We start from the raw sequence: 15781 nt of genomic DNA on the forward strand, positions 1-15781 counted from the left end.
TATGGGCGTTATTAGTTATTACAATAACATGCACAACACAGAAGTTTTTTCACTTAAAATGCTGAGAACCATGATGATCTTTCCCCAACCTATGCTCGTCAAGATTCTAAAGACCTGGATGAATGCACTCAAATTCTGCAACAAAAAGCTTCTGCAAAAGAATGACTAGTCATCAATCATGGTGAAGAATGCCCTTTTTTTTTTTTTTTTTTTTGCGTTTTTGGGTTCATAAATTGCATTTTCGCCATCCGCATCAGCCACTTAGCTGGAACGGCCGCTCCTAGCAGTTTAACATGATCCAAGAAAATCCTGCGCAAGCTGTGCTCAGCTAGCTACACTCTTGTATTATCAAGTGTTAATATCTATAAAATGTTAACGTTTATGGAAAAAACAAAATGTTCAGAAGATCATACCATAAACTTGCAACCACATTCTGAAAGAAAAGCCCAAAGCTTGGATCTAAATTCCAATCTGCATCCAGTTGCAACTTCTTTGATGACAGATTTAAGTCCCAATTTTCCACACAGTTAAGGCTACTAAAGTCTGTATCCAGACTTTCTGCAACCAAGAAAGTCCTCCCTGTTTTATTCCCGGAGTAGGTTCAAGGTAAACGTTTTCTTGAACTGCAAAAGATCAAAGCACCTGTAATTCCCACAACTCTAGGACCACCACTTGATGATGTCCCTCCAGGGGCAGACAGATGCCATTTAAAATCTGATGGCATGCTTTCAACTGGAGGGTTCTAACACTCCACAATCCTGAATTTCCTCCAAAAAACGGAGCTGAAAATTGGACTTTTATTTTAAATAAATTATTTAGAAAGGCAGAGTACGATAACTAACTAAGGTACATTTGTTCAGCATACTGAAAGCAACTATAGAAGAAGATTACAGCGGTGCAACAAACTGCTAGGCATCTCAAATGACTCTTCAACTAATCTTCCTTGTTCCGAAGATCAGATGCCACTTGAGAAAATTGCAGCAACACTTCTAGCCGGAAACTACAAAACTACAGGTACTTACTACTTAACCCAAATGCCTAGCCTCCTCGAACAAGTCTCCTCAAGTCTTCATTCTCCTTGTTCAAAAGATCGATGCGTGATTGAAGTATGTTAATCATGGCTTGGGCACGCATCACTTCAATCTTTAGAGTCTCCCTCTCCATGGAGACATTTAGGATCTCATTCTCTAAGTTACTGATGAATTTTAAATATCCAGGCGGCACAGATTTCTCAAGATTTGACGAGTCAAATGTAGCTGTGCTGGCAGGCTGGGTTTCTTTAGGTTCGACGGATTCTAGTAAAGGAAATTCCAAAAGGGCAGATGAAAAATTTGTCGTCATCATCGTTGGAGGAGGATCCTGACTAGTAGTAGTTGAATCTTCCGAACCATTGGCATGGCTGGAGTTAGGGTCATCTTGCTTCGACCTTTTATTCTGTCCTAAAGAAAGAGGCTCTGGATCCTCTGACCTCTCCCTCTTGCAAATAAATGGTATTCCTTGGGGCTCACTTGGATGCTCAATAACGCGAGGTGTCTTATTAATATCCTGCAACAACCAGCAAAAGTTCACACATAAATGGCAATGCGAGGGCAGTATATAATGGGACTCAGAGGTCCATCATATTGTTATATTTGCCAACCTTGTATAAAGGTTACCAAGTGATGCACAAGTGAATTTGCATTTAATATATTTTGTATGTAATCTGCATTATGTATCGGACGGGGTAGGGGAAAGGGGTACCCTCAAGTGAAGACAGTGGAGAAGTATGCAGATATAGCTTCACAGACTAACCAGCAATAAACTAAATGCTATCTTCTATCATATTAACCACAGAAAAGGAGAAAGAATCTCATAAAGATATAGTTGAACCATCTGCTAGTATATTCACATGAATTGCTCTCAAAACTCAAAGGGACAGGAGGATTTGAGTAAACGAATAACTGAAAGGATAACGGAATAACAGACTCAGAAGCAGATGTAACCCAAAGCTTGGGCTGAATGGAAGAAACTTCCAAAGGTGGAAGGCTCACCATACTCCATCAGCCCTGACGAAGCGAAAATATACAAGAATATATTGTGACGATATCCTTACAGACGCATATTGCCAGGGTCATTGAGAATAGATAAGCAATTAATTAAATGGCTGGGCATTCAAATTTCCTTACAGGAGCACGAAAATGATTAATCCTCATGCACAACATATTGTACGCAAAGTTAGTAAGAGAAACTAGTCGCAATTATTAAAGTCCTACCACATGGGAATCCCCAATTCACCACATATATTTGTAGGGGGAAAAAAATGAGAGAGAGAGAGAAAGAGAGAGGTGAATGGACATGCAAAAATGGAAATAGCTACTGCTAAAATTATATATTCCTACTGTATTTAAATCCCCAACTTACTATAGATCCATGGATTGGATTACTTTTACTCCCTTAGAAATGAGGGAGCCTCGTATCTATCGACACCAAAAGAAAATAGCTGCATATTCAGTTCATCTACCTGGAAATATGCCATCCATTTTTCATCTTAGATGTCAAACTTCAAGGTCTAGGGACCTGCTCTTTATTTCAGCAAATATTTTTTTCCAGTTGCATATATTTCCTACCAGACAAAATCGTCTTAAGTAGCAACAATGTACTGGATATTTTCCTGGTTGGCTTTTGTCGCTATTTTCCCGGTTGGCTTTTGTCGCAATCCTTAACTGGTTATAAACCTATTTTGTCGTGATCATTCCCAATTTGTCGTGATCATTGCTCCCTGCTCTTCCAATCATTAACATGTGACTCGACAAAATGCAATGCTTATTAATTGCGTAAAAATACACCACACATGATGACAATGAAGGACGGTCAGCGACAAAAACTATTAATGATAATTAAAGTACCGGGGTGAGGTCATTGCAATCCACCCTTGCTTCATCACCATTGGCCATATCATCCTCAGCCTCTCCTCCAGGAATCAGGAGAGCTGTATCATCATCCCATTCCTCCTCGACAAATGGAGCATAACGGTCACCATTTGGTGGCCCTAGACCACTCTTTTGAAAAATTCTACAAAGCACAAATACATCCTTTTTGCTCGCACAAGAAGGAAAAAAAACCGTTGCAGTAAGTTTCAATACTTAGAAAGGGGGTCATAATCAAATACACATGGTAAACTTTAAGTCTGATATTGTTGTTCACACCTGTGCCACTCCAGCTTTCTCCAATTCTTCATCCACAAGTCTATACTCATGCATTACCCAGTTTGTCCTCTTGCCATCAGGGGCTCGTCCACTATGAAAAACAAGCGTTTTCTTCATCCCAATTGTCTGAGACTTGTGACGCACAGGACGATCCTTACCAGTTGCTTTCCAGTATCCCTTCCCAGTAGCACGGTTCAGTCGAGAACCATTACCATACTTTCTGTCAACAGGGCTGAAAAAGTACCACTCAAGATCTCGCGTTTTCAAGGAAGAATAACCTGTCATCACCAAACACAATTCATTAGGAACGGCAAGAAAAGTGCAAAAAGCCATGAAGTAATGGGGAAACCAAAAATTAACATTCAAGAAGCTACATAAAAAAAAAACACCAAGAAACTCATTAGCTAGCAAAACATATAAACTCATCCTGAAAATTCTAGTGCATACAGCCGTAAACCAGGTGGACTAGATTTGTGCTCTATTCTGAATATTCAATTAAACATTAAACAGACATCCTGCATCCATCTTTCCGTCTTTCTTTAGCTCCAAGTCTGGGAGATAACCCAAAGTCAGGGAAGAATCTTATCGTTATTGCACAAAATTTCAGCTGGTATGTAGTATTGTGAACACTCATGCTTCTTTTTTTTTTCTTGTTATTCTATTCATTTAGATGTCCTATTTATTGCATTTTAGTAGTTCAAAATTCATCAAGTTAGATTCGTTGGACTCCATAAATATCTCATTTTTACTCTTAATTGACACCTCAGTTCATTTCAAAGCTCCATTCCTGGCAAAACAACACAAAACCTCTACACAAAGTAACATAGACAACAATTTTACACAGGGAAATCAAAGAAAGAAAATGGCTGGAGAACATAAAATCAGAAGGCATATGTTAAAATAAAATGCCAATTTAAAAACTACTGCCAAAGCATTAATCTTTAACAAAAACATAAACCAAACAAGCAGCTCACATAAAAGCCCAACAAATTCAAACCAAAAAGAGAACAACTTTTAATAGTTTTTAAAAAAAGACAACATAAAACCTTAAAACGGGAAAAAAGTGCAGATAAGAAATTACTTGCGAGCTCCCAAGGCTCAGATTTGTAGACATCGATCTCACAAACAGCTTGGAACCTAAAGGGCTTCCCACAAGCCTTCCTCCTCAAATAGTACCTGACCAACTCCTCATCTGTTGGATGAAACCTGAACCCAGGAGCCAAAGAAGTCGGCGGTGGCGCACCCACAGGCGACCCGCCAATTCCTCCTCCCAGAACGGCCGTCGTTGATGATGATGGTGCCACCGCCACAGCCACTAACTCCTGCCCCATCCTCGCCAGCAAAAAGAAAAAAAAAAAGAACAAAACCCAGAAACGAAATGAAGCGGAAAAAGCCTCAATTTTCAAAAAACCCACAAAAAATTCCCGAAACCCACCAAAAAGATCTTATCTTTATGCTGAAAGAAATCGAGTGAGAAAAAGTTAGGTTTGACAGACGAAGAAAAAAGATGATTATAAGAGAAGTAAAGATAGAATAGAAGGAAAGCAGAGAGTGAAGGGAGTTGGGGTGGGAGAGTTGAGGCTAGTAATAATAGTAATAATACTAGTGATAAGGGAAAAAAGAAAAGAAGAGGAGAATGGGATTGGTATTGCCCATCGGTTAAGAAAGCTGAAAGGAAAATGGCGTTTGAGGGAGTGGGTTGTGGATTAGAAATGGATGCTTGCTTGACACGGAAATCGAAAATCAATGACAAAGGCCAACACTGAGGCTGCTGCTATTGCTATTGTTGTTGGTATTGGTGATGGGGTTGGGGATGTGGTGTTTTCATTGTTGTATTACTACTTCATTTCTTTTTATTAATTTTTGGGTTTAAGTTAGTAATTTTTTTTTTTTTGGTTTACTTTAGGAAGAAGCCTGTCTCTATCTACCTCTGGACTCTGGCTATGGTTATGGGGGAAGAATGAAGAGGAGGATTTCCTTCTCTGCTTCTCATTCACTCACCTCGCTCCCTCTCACTCATTCAATCCTCGTGGATAACGACAGCCATTGGCAAAATTGGGGATTCTATTCTTGCGTTTGATTTTTACCAAAGTTTAAGGGGTGTGGTTATCTTGTAGGGTGGAGGATGTATTTACTATGGTGTGAAAATACACTACTAACTACTTCTCTGGACTCGTTTTTAGGGAAAGACAATCTAGGCATGGTGGTCCAAGAAGGAAATTTTATTCACTAAATATGGAAATATATCTAAGATAATTAAGGAAGTGTTTTTCTTTTCTTCTTTTCAATTATACGGTTTTGGTTTTGTGGTGGGATGCTGAATCTGGTCAGTAATTGATGGTGGGACTTAGGCGGATTTCGAGAGGAAGAGCCAATCTTGGATACTTTTTACAATTTCGCCAACTCGGACTCAGATAGTTGCTGTTTCAAGGGATTTCCTTCCGGGGGCTGATTCAATTCATGAATTATTATTCCGAAGTTTTTTCATGGTCACTCGTGCGGTGGTTTGCTTTGGAAGTACGTAATGCGAGCACCGAGCAACATATCCGGTTGAAAAGAAATTTAACCAGATCCATTTGGTCCGCCTATCAATATCAATTTTCCGGCCAACTTAGAATCCATTTGAATTGCTATTTTTTAAACTTTTTATAAAATAATATACTATAATAATTTAATATATGTAAAATTTTAAAAAAAAAGTGATTAAAAGGTATGATCACAAAAAACATAAATCTTTTTTTAGAGAAAAACTGCAATTCAAACATTTGAGTTGGTTAAACAACCACAAATAATGAAACAACAATCAATCCAAAAGTTACAGATCTTTTGCTGTCCTTTTAAGAAATTCTTTCTTTGCTAGCTTTTGAGCACATTTTTGCGGAAGAAGGCGTGAGCGTGTGTGGATTGCATTTTATTTACACATAGGCCTTGTTTGAATTGCATTTTTCTGGATTTTTTGTAAAAAAATTACTGTAGCGATTTGAAATATGTGAGGTAAAAAGGTGATAGGAAAATGTGTTCAAGGAAAACGTAGTAATTTTTCTGAGTAAAATCACTGTCCAAACAAGGCCTAACTTGTTTGCAGTATTTTTATCAATCATCTTTTTATTTTACACATCACGTCAAAAAAGTGTTACAGTATTTTTTTAATTAAAAAGTTCCTCTATCTTTTTTTTTTAAATGAAAGAAATCCCATCCTGCTGCTCTATCTCCTATTTGGCAAATTAATCATCAGAAAGGAAATTGATAAGCTATTTTATATATCCCATAATTGGTTAAGAATATTCACCATAAATATGAAACATCAAACACATAAAAATATAAAATACATCAATAATGAGTGGGATACATTATTGGGCATGTGGAAAAGAAAAAGGTAAAGGTTAGTTCTTTGGATTTATATGGACTGGCATAGTAGTACCAGCAGTAGTTCAAAGTGAGCGTTACCAGATTTACCTAGTGAAGGGTCCAGAGGGCATTCCAGAGCTCATATGCTTTAGCCACAGGAGTAGGAAGGCAAGGGTACAACACAAGTCATGAGCAAGCTGTCTATACAGATACAACAGGTGGAAAGTAAATTTGACCCTCAGACCGGACTAAAGCATCACCAGTCCAATCTCCATTATCAAAAGTTACTGCTCTGCAACTTATTACTACTAGACTAGTTGTGAATACAGCCAAGTGTCCATCCATCAACAGAAACCCCCCACCCCCCAACAACACAAAAAAACCATAACAACAACACTAAAATCCCACCAAGCTTTGGGCTGATGTCACCACCAAGCTCAAGTCTTCGAGGAGTAGGGGGTCAAGATTTTAAATCTTGCTTTTCATTAATTGTCATAATAAGTAGTTCTTTTAAATAATTCAGATGGGTGTGTAATGTACTCGTTTGATTCGGTGATGATTCAGTCCCCACCTGCCTCTTATGATTCAGTTGTGTCTCTCCTTCGATAAATTAGGATAGAAAACGATATAGATAAAATAACGATGAATGACAAAAAAAAAACACTAAAATCCCAGGGCCCAGGAATTTTGCAAAATAAATACTCCATAAATACCACTAAATAAAATAAATATGCTACAAAATTTGGCACCTTCTTGTAGGGCCCAATTCTATGATGTCATCTCTTCTTCCCAGTTCCCAGTTCTCACCTCACCTCACCTCAGTGTTCACACTGGCAAAATATAACAAACTATATATATATATATATATATATATATAAAGAAGGTGCAGATAAGATTGGCCGCATTACTAGTCAATTAACACGGCCATTATTTTTTTTGGACTTTTCTCTTTTAAAGTTTCCGTTTCTCTTTTTTCTTGGTGTGGTAAGTGGTAACACGTACACTAGTTCTTTTTTTTTTTGTTTTTTATTTATCCTATGAGATATTCATTAGCCAAAGAAAATTCAAAAAGTCAATAATTATTTTGCATGGCAAATACATTCACTTGATTATCGATCACCAGTCAGATGATGATGTATCATACATGATCTCTTACCCGGACTTTCAAGACAAGAAAAAACACTTGTTTCATGAGAACTTACAAAAAAAAAAAAGAAAAGCTTGAAGTGAAATGTTAAGCATTTGAGTATTTGTTGCCACACCTGAAAATGACACAGCCTTGCAAGTCAAAACGCTAAAGCGAAAGGAAGGAGAAAAAATATCCCATTGTCATGGTACCCCATCATAGACAGATATATAATTGTTAACAGGAGGAAGCCAAAATGTTACAACGTATGAATGAATTGAAGCTGGTGTAATAAAGTTAAAGAGTACAAGTAAAGAAAACTATTGCCCGTCCGTTAAGAAACCTCTATGCATCCTGTTTGCTTGTCGAACATGTTGGTTGCCGTGCTACATTAATTTTGACTCGCATGTCCATACATCCTTGTAAAAGTCCTGAGTTGAAATCTAAAGAGCTGCCGCGGCCACAGCATTTGGCAAGGCGGGGGAGGTGGCCAGTGGTACGAAATAGTTATTAGTACTCCTTCAATTATTTGCCAGTATTTCTTAAGTAAATTGATATTCGCACTCCCTTCTAGTTTCTTGCATTCTGATTCATCCACTAAATATATATATATAGCCTCTAAAAAGTGCTAGAGGCTAATTGGAGAGCCTAAATATCACTTTCTTCACTTCTAAATAGAAATATTCCTAAACCACTTTGTTCACTTTAAAAAAAAATCATCACCTCAAAACACAATCTCTTGAAATACTACCACATCATAATGTTATACCTCATAAAAATATAAATTTAAAAAATAAAAAAGATATTTGAAAAGAAACACATTTGTATCAATTTAACTCTGTATGCTCACAAAACGATTTCTTATGAAGTTATATGTTTTTTTTAGCATCTACTCAACTCTTGCTCTAACCATTAAACTGTATCAATCATTATAAAAATCAATTCAAAATAAGCAAATAAATCACATCCCACTTTAGCACAATCACAAAAAGTAAAAGATAAATAAAATTCAATTTATTATAATTTATAAATAAAATATTGCACCATAATCATCCAAAAAATGATTAAGAGAGAATGATGGTGCAAAGGGAAAAAAGAAAAAAGTGACTTTCATTTCTTTTTTTAAAAAAATTTTTGAGCTCCATTTATTTGATGTGTTGTGAATTATGTGCTAAGTGACAGTTAAGTGACAATCTTTTTACCATTACTAGAGGAGATAAGTGATATTTTTAAAACTTTAGGAGTGCCAAGTGATATTAAGAGAAACTTTAAGGGAGGTTTCTGATATTATCCCATAAAAATATAGAAGGCAAAGCACTGGTAAATAATTAGCTGTAATGTCCTGATTTAATCAAGAAGATAGAAACGTAACAAGTTCATTTATATGCGTGTAGATTAAGATGGGTGAAAATTACTGGTGTCAGCCATCAGAAAAGACATGAAACAAGTGGGCATAATGGCGTCTGCATAACACATAACGTTTATGGGTTTTTGACATTTTGTTGGAGCAGGATTGGCATGGTGTTGGTAAGTATTCAAGCAAAAAACAGGAACACACGCAAGTGGAGGTGGATCTAACAATTTGGTAATACACAACGTCATGGTTTTTTTTTTTTTTTTTGGATTGTCATTTTTTTCAAAAAAAATTTTATGTTTTCTATAAACACATTTTGTAATTAATTTTTTTATTTTACAAACATTAAATTGTTAAAGTAATTTTTTTAAATAAAAATTCTAAAAAAATAGTAATCCAAACGGACTTTTAATTTTGTAATTGGTTAATTTGCTCACCAATTTAACTGTTCAAAAGTCTAAATATAAGTTAGAACACATTAACACTCAACTGATGTAAAACTTTTTGCATTCTATTTGTCACAAGTATACAACATATATTAGTAATTAATTTGATATCACATGCACAAATAACCAGGTTAATCTCAAATTGTCTTAATTCTCCTTCCAAATTTCAACTCTTCTAATTCGATCCTTGAAATATCTCTACCCCCAAACTTTACGCCCGTTACTTTGGTGTATTAAACAACTTGGCCCCTGGAGACTGGAGAGCAGTTCTCTGGCATCTTGGACCATTTAAGTTGAGGATCATCATATCCAGTCCGTGTTTGGGTAATGCTGTTATTCGCGGGGCACATTGAGAAATTCTTTTGCCGTGCCATGACATTGAGAAATTTAATTACTGTATTAATTTGATATACGTAAGGTAAAAAGATAATTGATAAATGTGTTCACGAAAAACATAAAGATTTTTTGATGAAAAAATTCTTTTCCAAACAAGGCCCGATAAGGCCTTTTTTTTTTTAATCACTTCTCTTTGTGGCCAAAATCAAAAAACAAAAAAAAAAATTCCAAATCACCTGGTATTCGAGAAATTTATACTCCGGCCTCGTGCAATGCCTTTTCAACAATGCTTGAAAATCAACCAACTTAAGGGGGAGACCCACTAAATTCCACTGTCCAGGCAATTGCTACTTCGTGCAATGCCTGATTCATGAAAATATTAAGCAAGTTTCCTGACCTCGTCATTGACGAAGCCTTTTTTTTGGTCAGACATTTAAGAAATGGGGAGAGAGTAAGAAAATTTAAAACTAGGATGTGAAATATCAGCTTTAGCCTCTAGAAAAAGGAGAATTGAAAAAACCATATAGCAGTTTCGAAAGAAGCTCATGCATATTAGCGTGCTTGTGACACTAGGCCCTACCCTTTTAAAACCATATACTCCAATTGAAGCTAATAATCAGAAGAAATCTCCAATTGAAGCTAATTATTAGAAGAAATTAGAAGTTAATCAGTATAAAGTTAAATAAAATGGCAGTTCATCATTGAAAACGTAAAGATTATCCTTCAAAAAAAAAACGTACAGATTACCAAAATTTTGAGTGAAAAGAAACGTAATCCAGCCAATTCCACGAGGGCCAATGTCCAAACTTTCTTGTAGGAGTAAGATACTATTAACTTAATTAGCAACCAAAAAAAAAAGAGAGAGAGAGAAATTCTTTTACTGTGGCTGGGGTAGCGATGACATGCTACACGAAAGAAGAGTGGCCTTATTCCTTGAACGAAATAGAAATTTCACTCCTGGTTAAAAAAGATTACTTGTTGAGAAAGGCAAAAAAAAAATGAAAGATTGCTTGTGTGCGCCTATAATTGCATTCACAAGTTATCGGGGCTTTAGTCAACTTCTCTCCGGGAACGAGAGCCACGAGACAATTGTTTAGAATCCAGATAAAAGTAAAGACCTTCTTGTTGAACAAGGAACTTCCCTTCGTGGTCCCATGGGCCCCATCCCTTTTCTTCCAATTCAAGCTCATATATAACTTGCAAATGCAAAATCATTTCAGCTTTAGCTATCATACTTATTGCTCAAATACGGAAATTAAATAGCAGGAGATTTCTTTTGTCGTTTGATCTAGCACGTTCAACGCTAGGGCCCGTTAATGGAAAAAGGTTTACGCCCGCCATCGCCGATGTAGGAAAAATATGAAAGCCGGCCGTGCTCAGTTCTCTTTCTTTCTTTCTTTATTTTTTCTTGTTTTAACTTCGTTTTTTTTTTTATATCATTTGATCGGAACAATTAATCAACTGTAAACCACTATTAGATGACCGTAATTTCACGTGTGCTTAAGTCACTTGGCTTTAAAGTATTTCCATTCATTATTGTTGGTCTATACAGAAAGAGGTATATCAATCTACCATGTCATCCAATCAGAAAATATTTTTATATGATGAACGAACACCTTATATTTTTTTTCCTTTCTTTTCTTATGTTACCACTTCCTATTTTATTTACAGTGATCAATTACCTTTTTTTATCACTTTTTTTTTTCTTCTTCCCTTCCCCCCCCCCCACCCCTTCCCCAGAAAAAATCCTGCTTCGTCACTAAATTTGGTAGTCAAGTTCGAATCCTGACTAGGCGAGGCATGAAACCCTCGATCAATTATTTAATCTACCTTAATAATTGTCAAAAGATAAATATTTTATATCAATACTTATAATGTGGAATAGAAGACAAGGCTAAAATATCAAGATCTATAAATCTTTAACACATTTCTAGATACAAGAATATATATAGTTTCAAGTGGTTAGATTCTACTTCTTTAAAACAATGTTTAGATTTGGACTTTAGAAATGTAAAAAGAAAAAGCACTCAAAAGAAGAAAAATACTAGAACAGTGGTGTAATTTTCGCATGATAATATTGATAATTATGACAGAGACAGAATCTTGATTAAATGCTAGCACTCGCAAGTTGTAATCTCAAAGTAATTGCTCGTCAACACTCTAGGAATTGGGCTCTACTTTGAGCAATATTTTTCTGTTTGGCCCAATAGATGCATGGCAAGGCAAATGATTATCCGTGTGATTGAATTAATGGTTCGTGGCCCTCCACTCTAAGATGGGCCCCAAGAACTCACGAGCAGAGTCGCAACACATTAAAGCAGGGGGACAGCGACCAAAATAACGGTCAAAAAGGGTAATCACACAAAGCCCATTTGTCACTTGAAAATATCTCGGCTAAGGAAATTGGCCAAGTGTTCATTTCACATAAAAAAAAAAAAAAAATTCCATCTAACCGGCGCTCGTAAGTCAATCTCGGTGTTAAATTATATTTCAGGTATTATTTTTTTAAAATACAAAATGAATTACAAAAAATGAATAAATGTAAGGGAGGGTAATAATTGTTAATATATGTATATATTAATAAGTTAGATGAATGTTAAGTATGTTAATGAATGTCTTATGGATATCTGTTAGAAAAATTCATTAAAAATATGATGCCCTCTAAGCCCTTCAACCAAAATTGCATGTCAGATATATAGGATTAGTTACAGAGATCTTAAAAATATGGAGCGCGCTCACCAAATGAACTTGTAATTAAGGTAACATTTGAAGCCACACAACAGTTTTTTTTTTTTTTTTTTCCGGATAAAGTACTAGTTAAATGACAAACTAGTCCATGATTTGAAGTGTATATTCAAATAAAAGTGAAGCGGATAATTGTTTGGGTTAATCTTTTGTATATTGACACTGTATATATTGATATCCTTAGATGTACATTATATGTGCAAAAAATGAGATTTAAATTCAAATGGATAGTAAATGACATGTATTTAAGAGTGCTAACGTATACCAAATTAATTCTAATTACTTTTGGAAGCATGCGAAGGAACATAGGATAACACTCGGCAAAGTTATCTTTTGGAAACTTATCACAACTATTATGAAAAGTAGTAGTCTGATGTTTCTGCACAAGCATGATAAGACCGTGATTCAACACCAAGATAATAATTAAAAAAGAAAAAAACTTGTGGTTGGGGGATTAGGCTTAAATGGGTTAATTACATCAGTCCACAAAAATTACTACGTGTTTCCAAATCTGGCTAGGTTGATAAAAGACGCTCCCCGCTCATATGAATGTATCACAACATTATTGTTGGGGACTTGGGATTGCTTGCAGCAGACGAAGTTGGCGTTTTATTTATATGTTTTCTTCCGTTTTGCGGCTGGATAATGATAAAGATCTCCAGATATTGTGACCCCTGACCGCACTCAAATGCTTGATGATCATGATTTCTTTGTCATCCACGTCAAGATTGACCACTCAATATGTGTGATTTGCATTGGTGAACAAAAAATTGTCCAGCACTAGTAGCAAGATAAACTGTAGTAAACAACAGCTAGTCTGATACGAAGCACTGCAGAATAATCAGTTACATCCCTGAACAACCGGAACAAATGACAAATCACCATTGGATGAATTTTATTTATAGCCGTTTGGATTGTTATTTTTGAAATTTTTGTAAAAAAAAAAAATATGTTATAAGGATTTAATATATGAAATAAAAAATAATAATTTAAAAATATGTTCACAAAAAAAAAAAAAAAAATTACAATCTTTGATTTTTAGAAGGGCGATTGAACGCTTGATACTTTTGCCCGGAAATCATTCACGCCGCCACTGTAACGGTTTTGGTCAGAAGGTGGGACGTCTGAGAAGAGCTGCCAGTTGCATGGTGTTTGGTAGTCGTCGTGGACTACAGGCATGGGACCGTTGGAATTTCACGACTTGCAGCCCACTAAGCCATTGGGTATTGGGTACGGCAACGACTTCCGTGCTGTGTTTCCTGATTCGATTTGATTGGCCCAAATGGATGATTGCCCGCTTTCAAGAGACCGCAGTCCGGCTTTGTAGTTCCGTAATCCAAAGGATGCAACATTAGATTAGACTTTTTAGATTGGACAAAAGGGTTTTGCTGTATATTCGTTACATTTTGTAGAAGAGAGGAAAGTCAAAAGGGCTTCTTTGTTTTTGTGGACCAATTAAAACAAATGAATCGCGGCAGTTAGTCCTTTAACTGCTTTAGTTTCATCGAGCTACAAAATCCAGTGAAGATACAAGGCGTCAGCATGGGATGAGACTTGAGAGCACCATTTTGCACAAAGTCCTATGAAAATTTTGGGACAAAGCTCATGCGATTCTCTGATTATAAGGTAAGCTCAATCTTGGGGAAAAAATAATGAATTTAATTTGAATTCAGACTGCAGTGAATCATTTGTTAATTGACGGAATTAAAGGTGATTTTTTTTGAGAGTTTGTTGATTTCTCTAGAGAGGTTTTGAATGATTTTTAGCATTTGTTTGATAAAATTAAAATATGAAATTTGAATTCTGTAAATTAAGTGCCGAAAGTATTAAGTTATTGAGTTGATTAAATTATATTAGTTTGATAACTAATTAAATTATAATGTTGAATTGAAATATTACAAAAATATTATGTTCTTATATTGTTTGTGCATTTAGAAAGAAAGAAAAATATGTATGTGTATGTGAGAGGTAGATAGAGAAAATAGTCAAACAATTTAAAAGTGTTTAGATTTTGATATGTGAATTGCACAATTTATTTTGTAGATTAAGAGCAAAATCAGATGAAATAATCACAAATGTATTGATTAGTTAGCTAAGTGGGTAATTTAAGGCTAAAAATAGTCTGATAGTCAAAAGTTAACGCGAGGTATAATTTAATGATTGGCGAAAATTTTTGCTCTTTTTTAAACTTTTACTTTGTGTGTAAAGGTAGATGATAACGTGTGACTACCTCATTTGTTTAAGGGGTTAAAGTATTAATGCTCCAAAACAAAATAGAGAGAAAAGATTGATAACAAATATTAAATATTTCATGCTATTTTCAAAGATAGTGACAAGTGAACTCCATACTTAAACCTACAGTAAAGTTAAAACTCCTTGCTGTTTAAGAAATAAAAAATAACAATAAAACTTAAGCAATAAACAAAAACAAAATGATCAGAGATTGAATGTGGAGACCATGTAACATCAAGGCCCCGTTTGGCAAGTGAGTTTTTTGGGTGTTTGTCTAAAATGTTACTGTAACTTACTGCAGAAGTTTTTAAAAATATTTTTGAAGTGTGTTTTTTTTTTTTTTAATATTTTGAAGTGTATAGTTTAAAAATTTTGAGAAGTTTTTTGATGTTATCGTAGTTAAAGTTTTTAAAAAACTTGTAGCAGACAAACTTGGCAAAAAAACTTGTCTACTTGGCAAAAAAACTTGTCTACCAAACAAGGCCGAAGTTTGTTAATTGTCATCATACTTGGTTAGCTAGCAGTTTGTACCATTTTGTAGTTGAACTGCTGGATGAAGATATCAAAATCGTCAAATTTGGCTACTATTAGGACGGAGCGTGACTTGATTTGACTTAGCATTTGAACTAAAACAAATTAGAATCTACATACAGTATATTACCTACCACATCAACTCTTACAAATATTCCCATGAATTGTTCAACACAACTCCCTCTTACTGTTCCTTGATAGTAGTAGTACTTTATCCTCATAAACGATCAAACCTGAAACGATAATATAATTAATCCACACATGAAAGTATCTTTCATCGTTCTCAAAATTAAATGCCAAGACGAGGAAGAATTCAAAAGACTTTTGCAATTCCATGAAATCCACGAAAGCTCGGACACATTCATTCATTCACAAGAGGCCAAATCGGAAAGTGCCTGTCGATTGAATTAATATGTTGTTTAGCGAAGAAAAGAGTTCAATGTGTTGTCAAGTGGGTCCGGCTCTCAAGTCCTGATGC

The 15781-nt window shown here is 35.4% G+C and overlaps 1 protein-coding gene across 1 annotated transcript; it reads right to left on the bottom strand.

The window, feature by feature from the left end:
- Positions 1-763: 763 nt before the first annotated feature.
- Positions 764-5045, bottom strand: LOC113762397 (NAC domain containing protein 50-like). Its single transcript, XM_027305842.1, has 4 exons — positions 4267-5045; positions 3186-3463; positions 2886-3071; positions 764-1545 (listed from the first exon to the last, which is right to left on the bottom strand). Exons 1-4 carry the CDS (start codon positions 4514-4516, stop codon positions 1039-1041), a joined length of 1221 nt encoding a protein of 406 aa, XP_027161643.1. The 5' UTR covers positions 4517-5045; the 3' UTR covers positions 764-1038.
- Between the last annotated feature and the right edge of the window lie 10736 nt (positions 5046-15781).

The sequence above is a fragment of the Coffea eugenioides genome, chromosome 2, assembly GCF_003713205.1.
Source record: "Coffea eugenioides isolate CCC68of chromosome 2, Ceug_1.0, whole genome shotgun sequence".
NCBI lineage: Eukaryota > Viridiplantae > Streptophyta > Magnoliopsida > Gentianales > Rubiaceae > Coffea > Coffea eugenioides.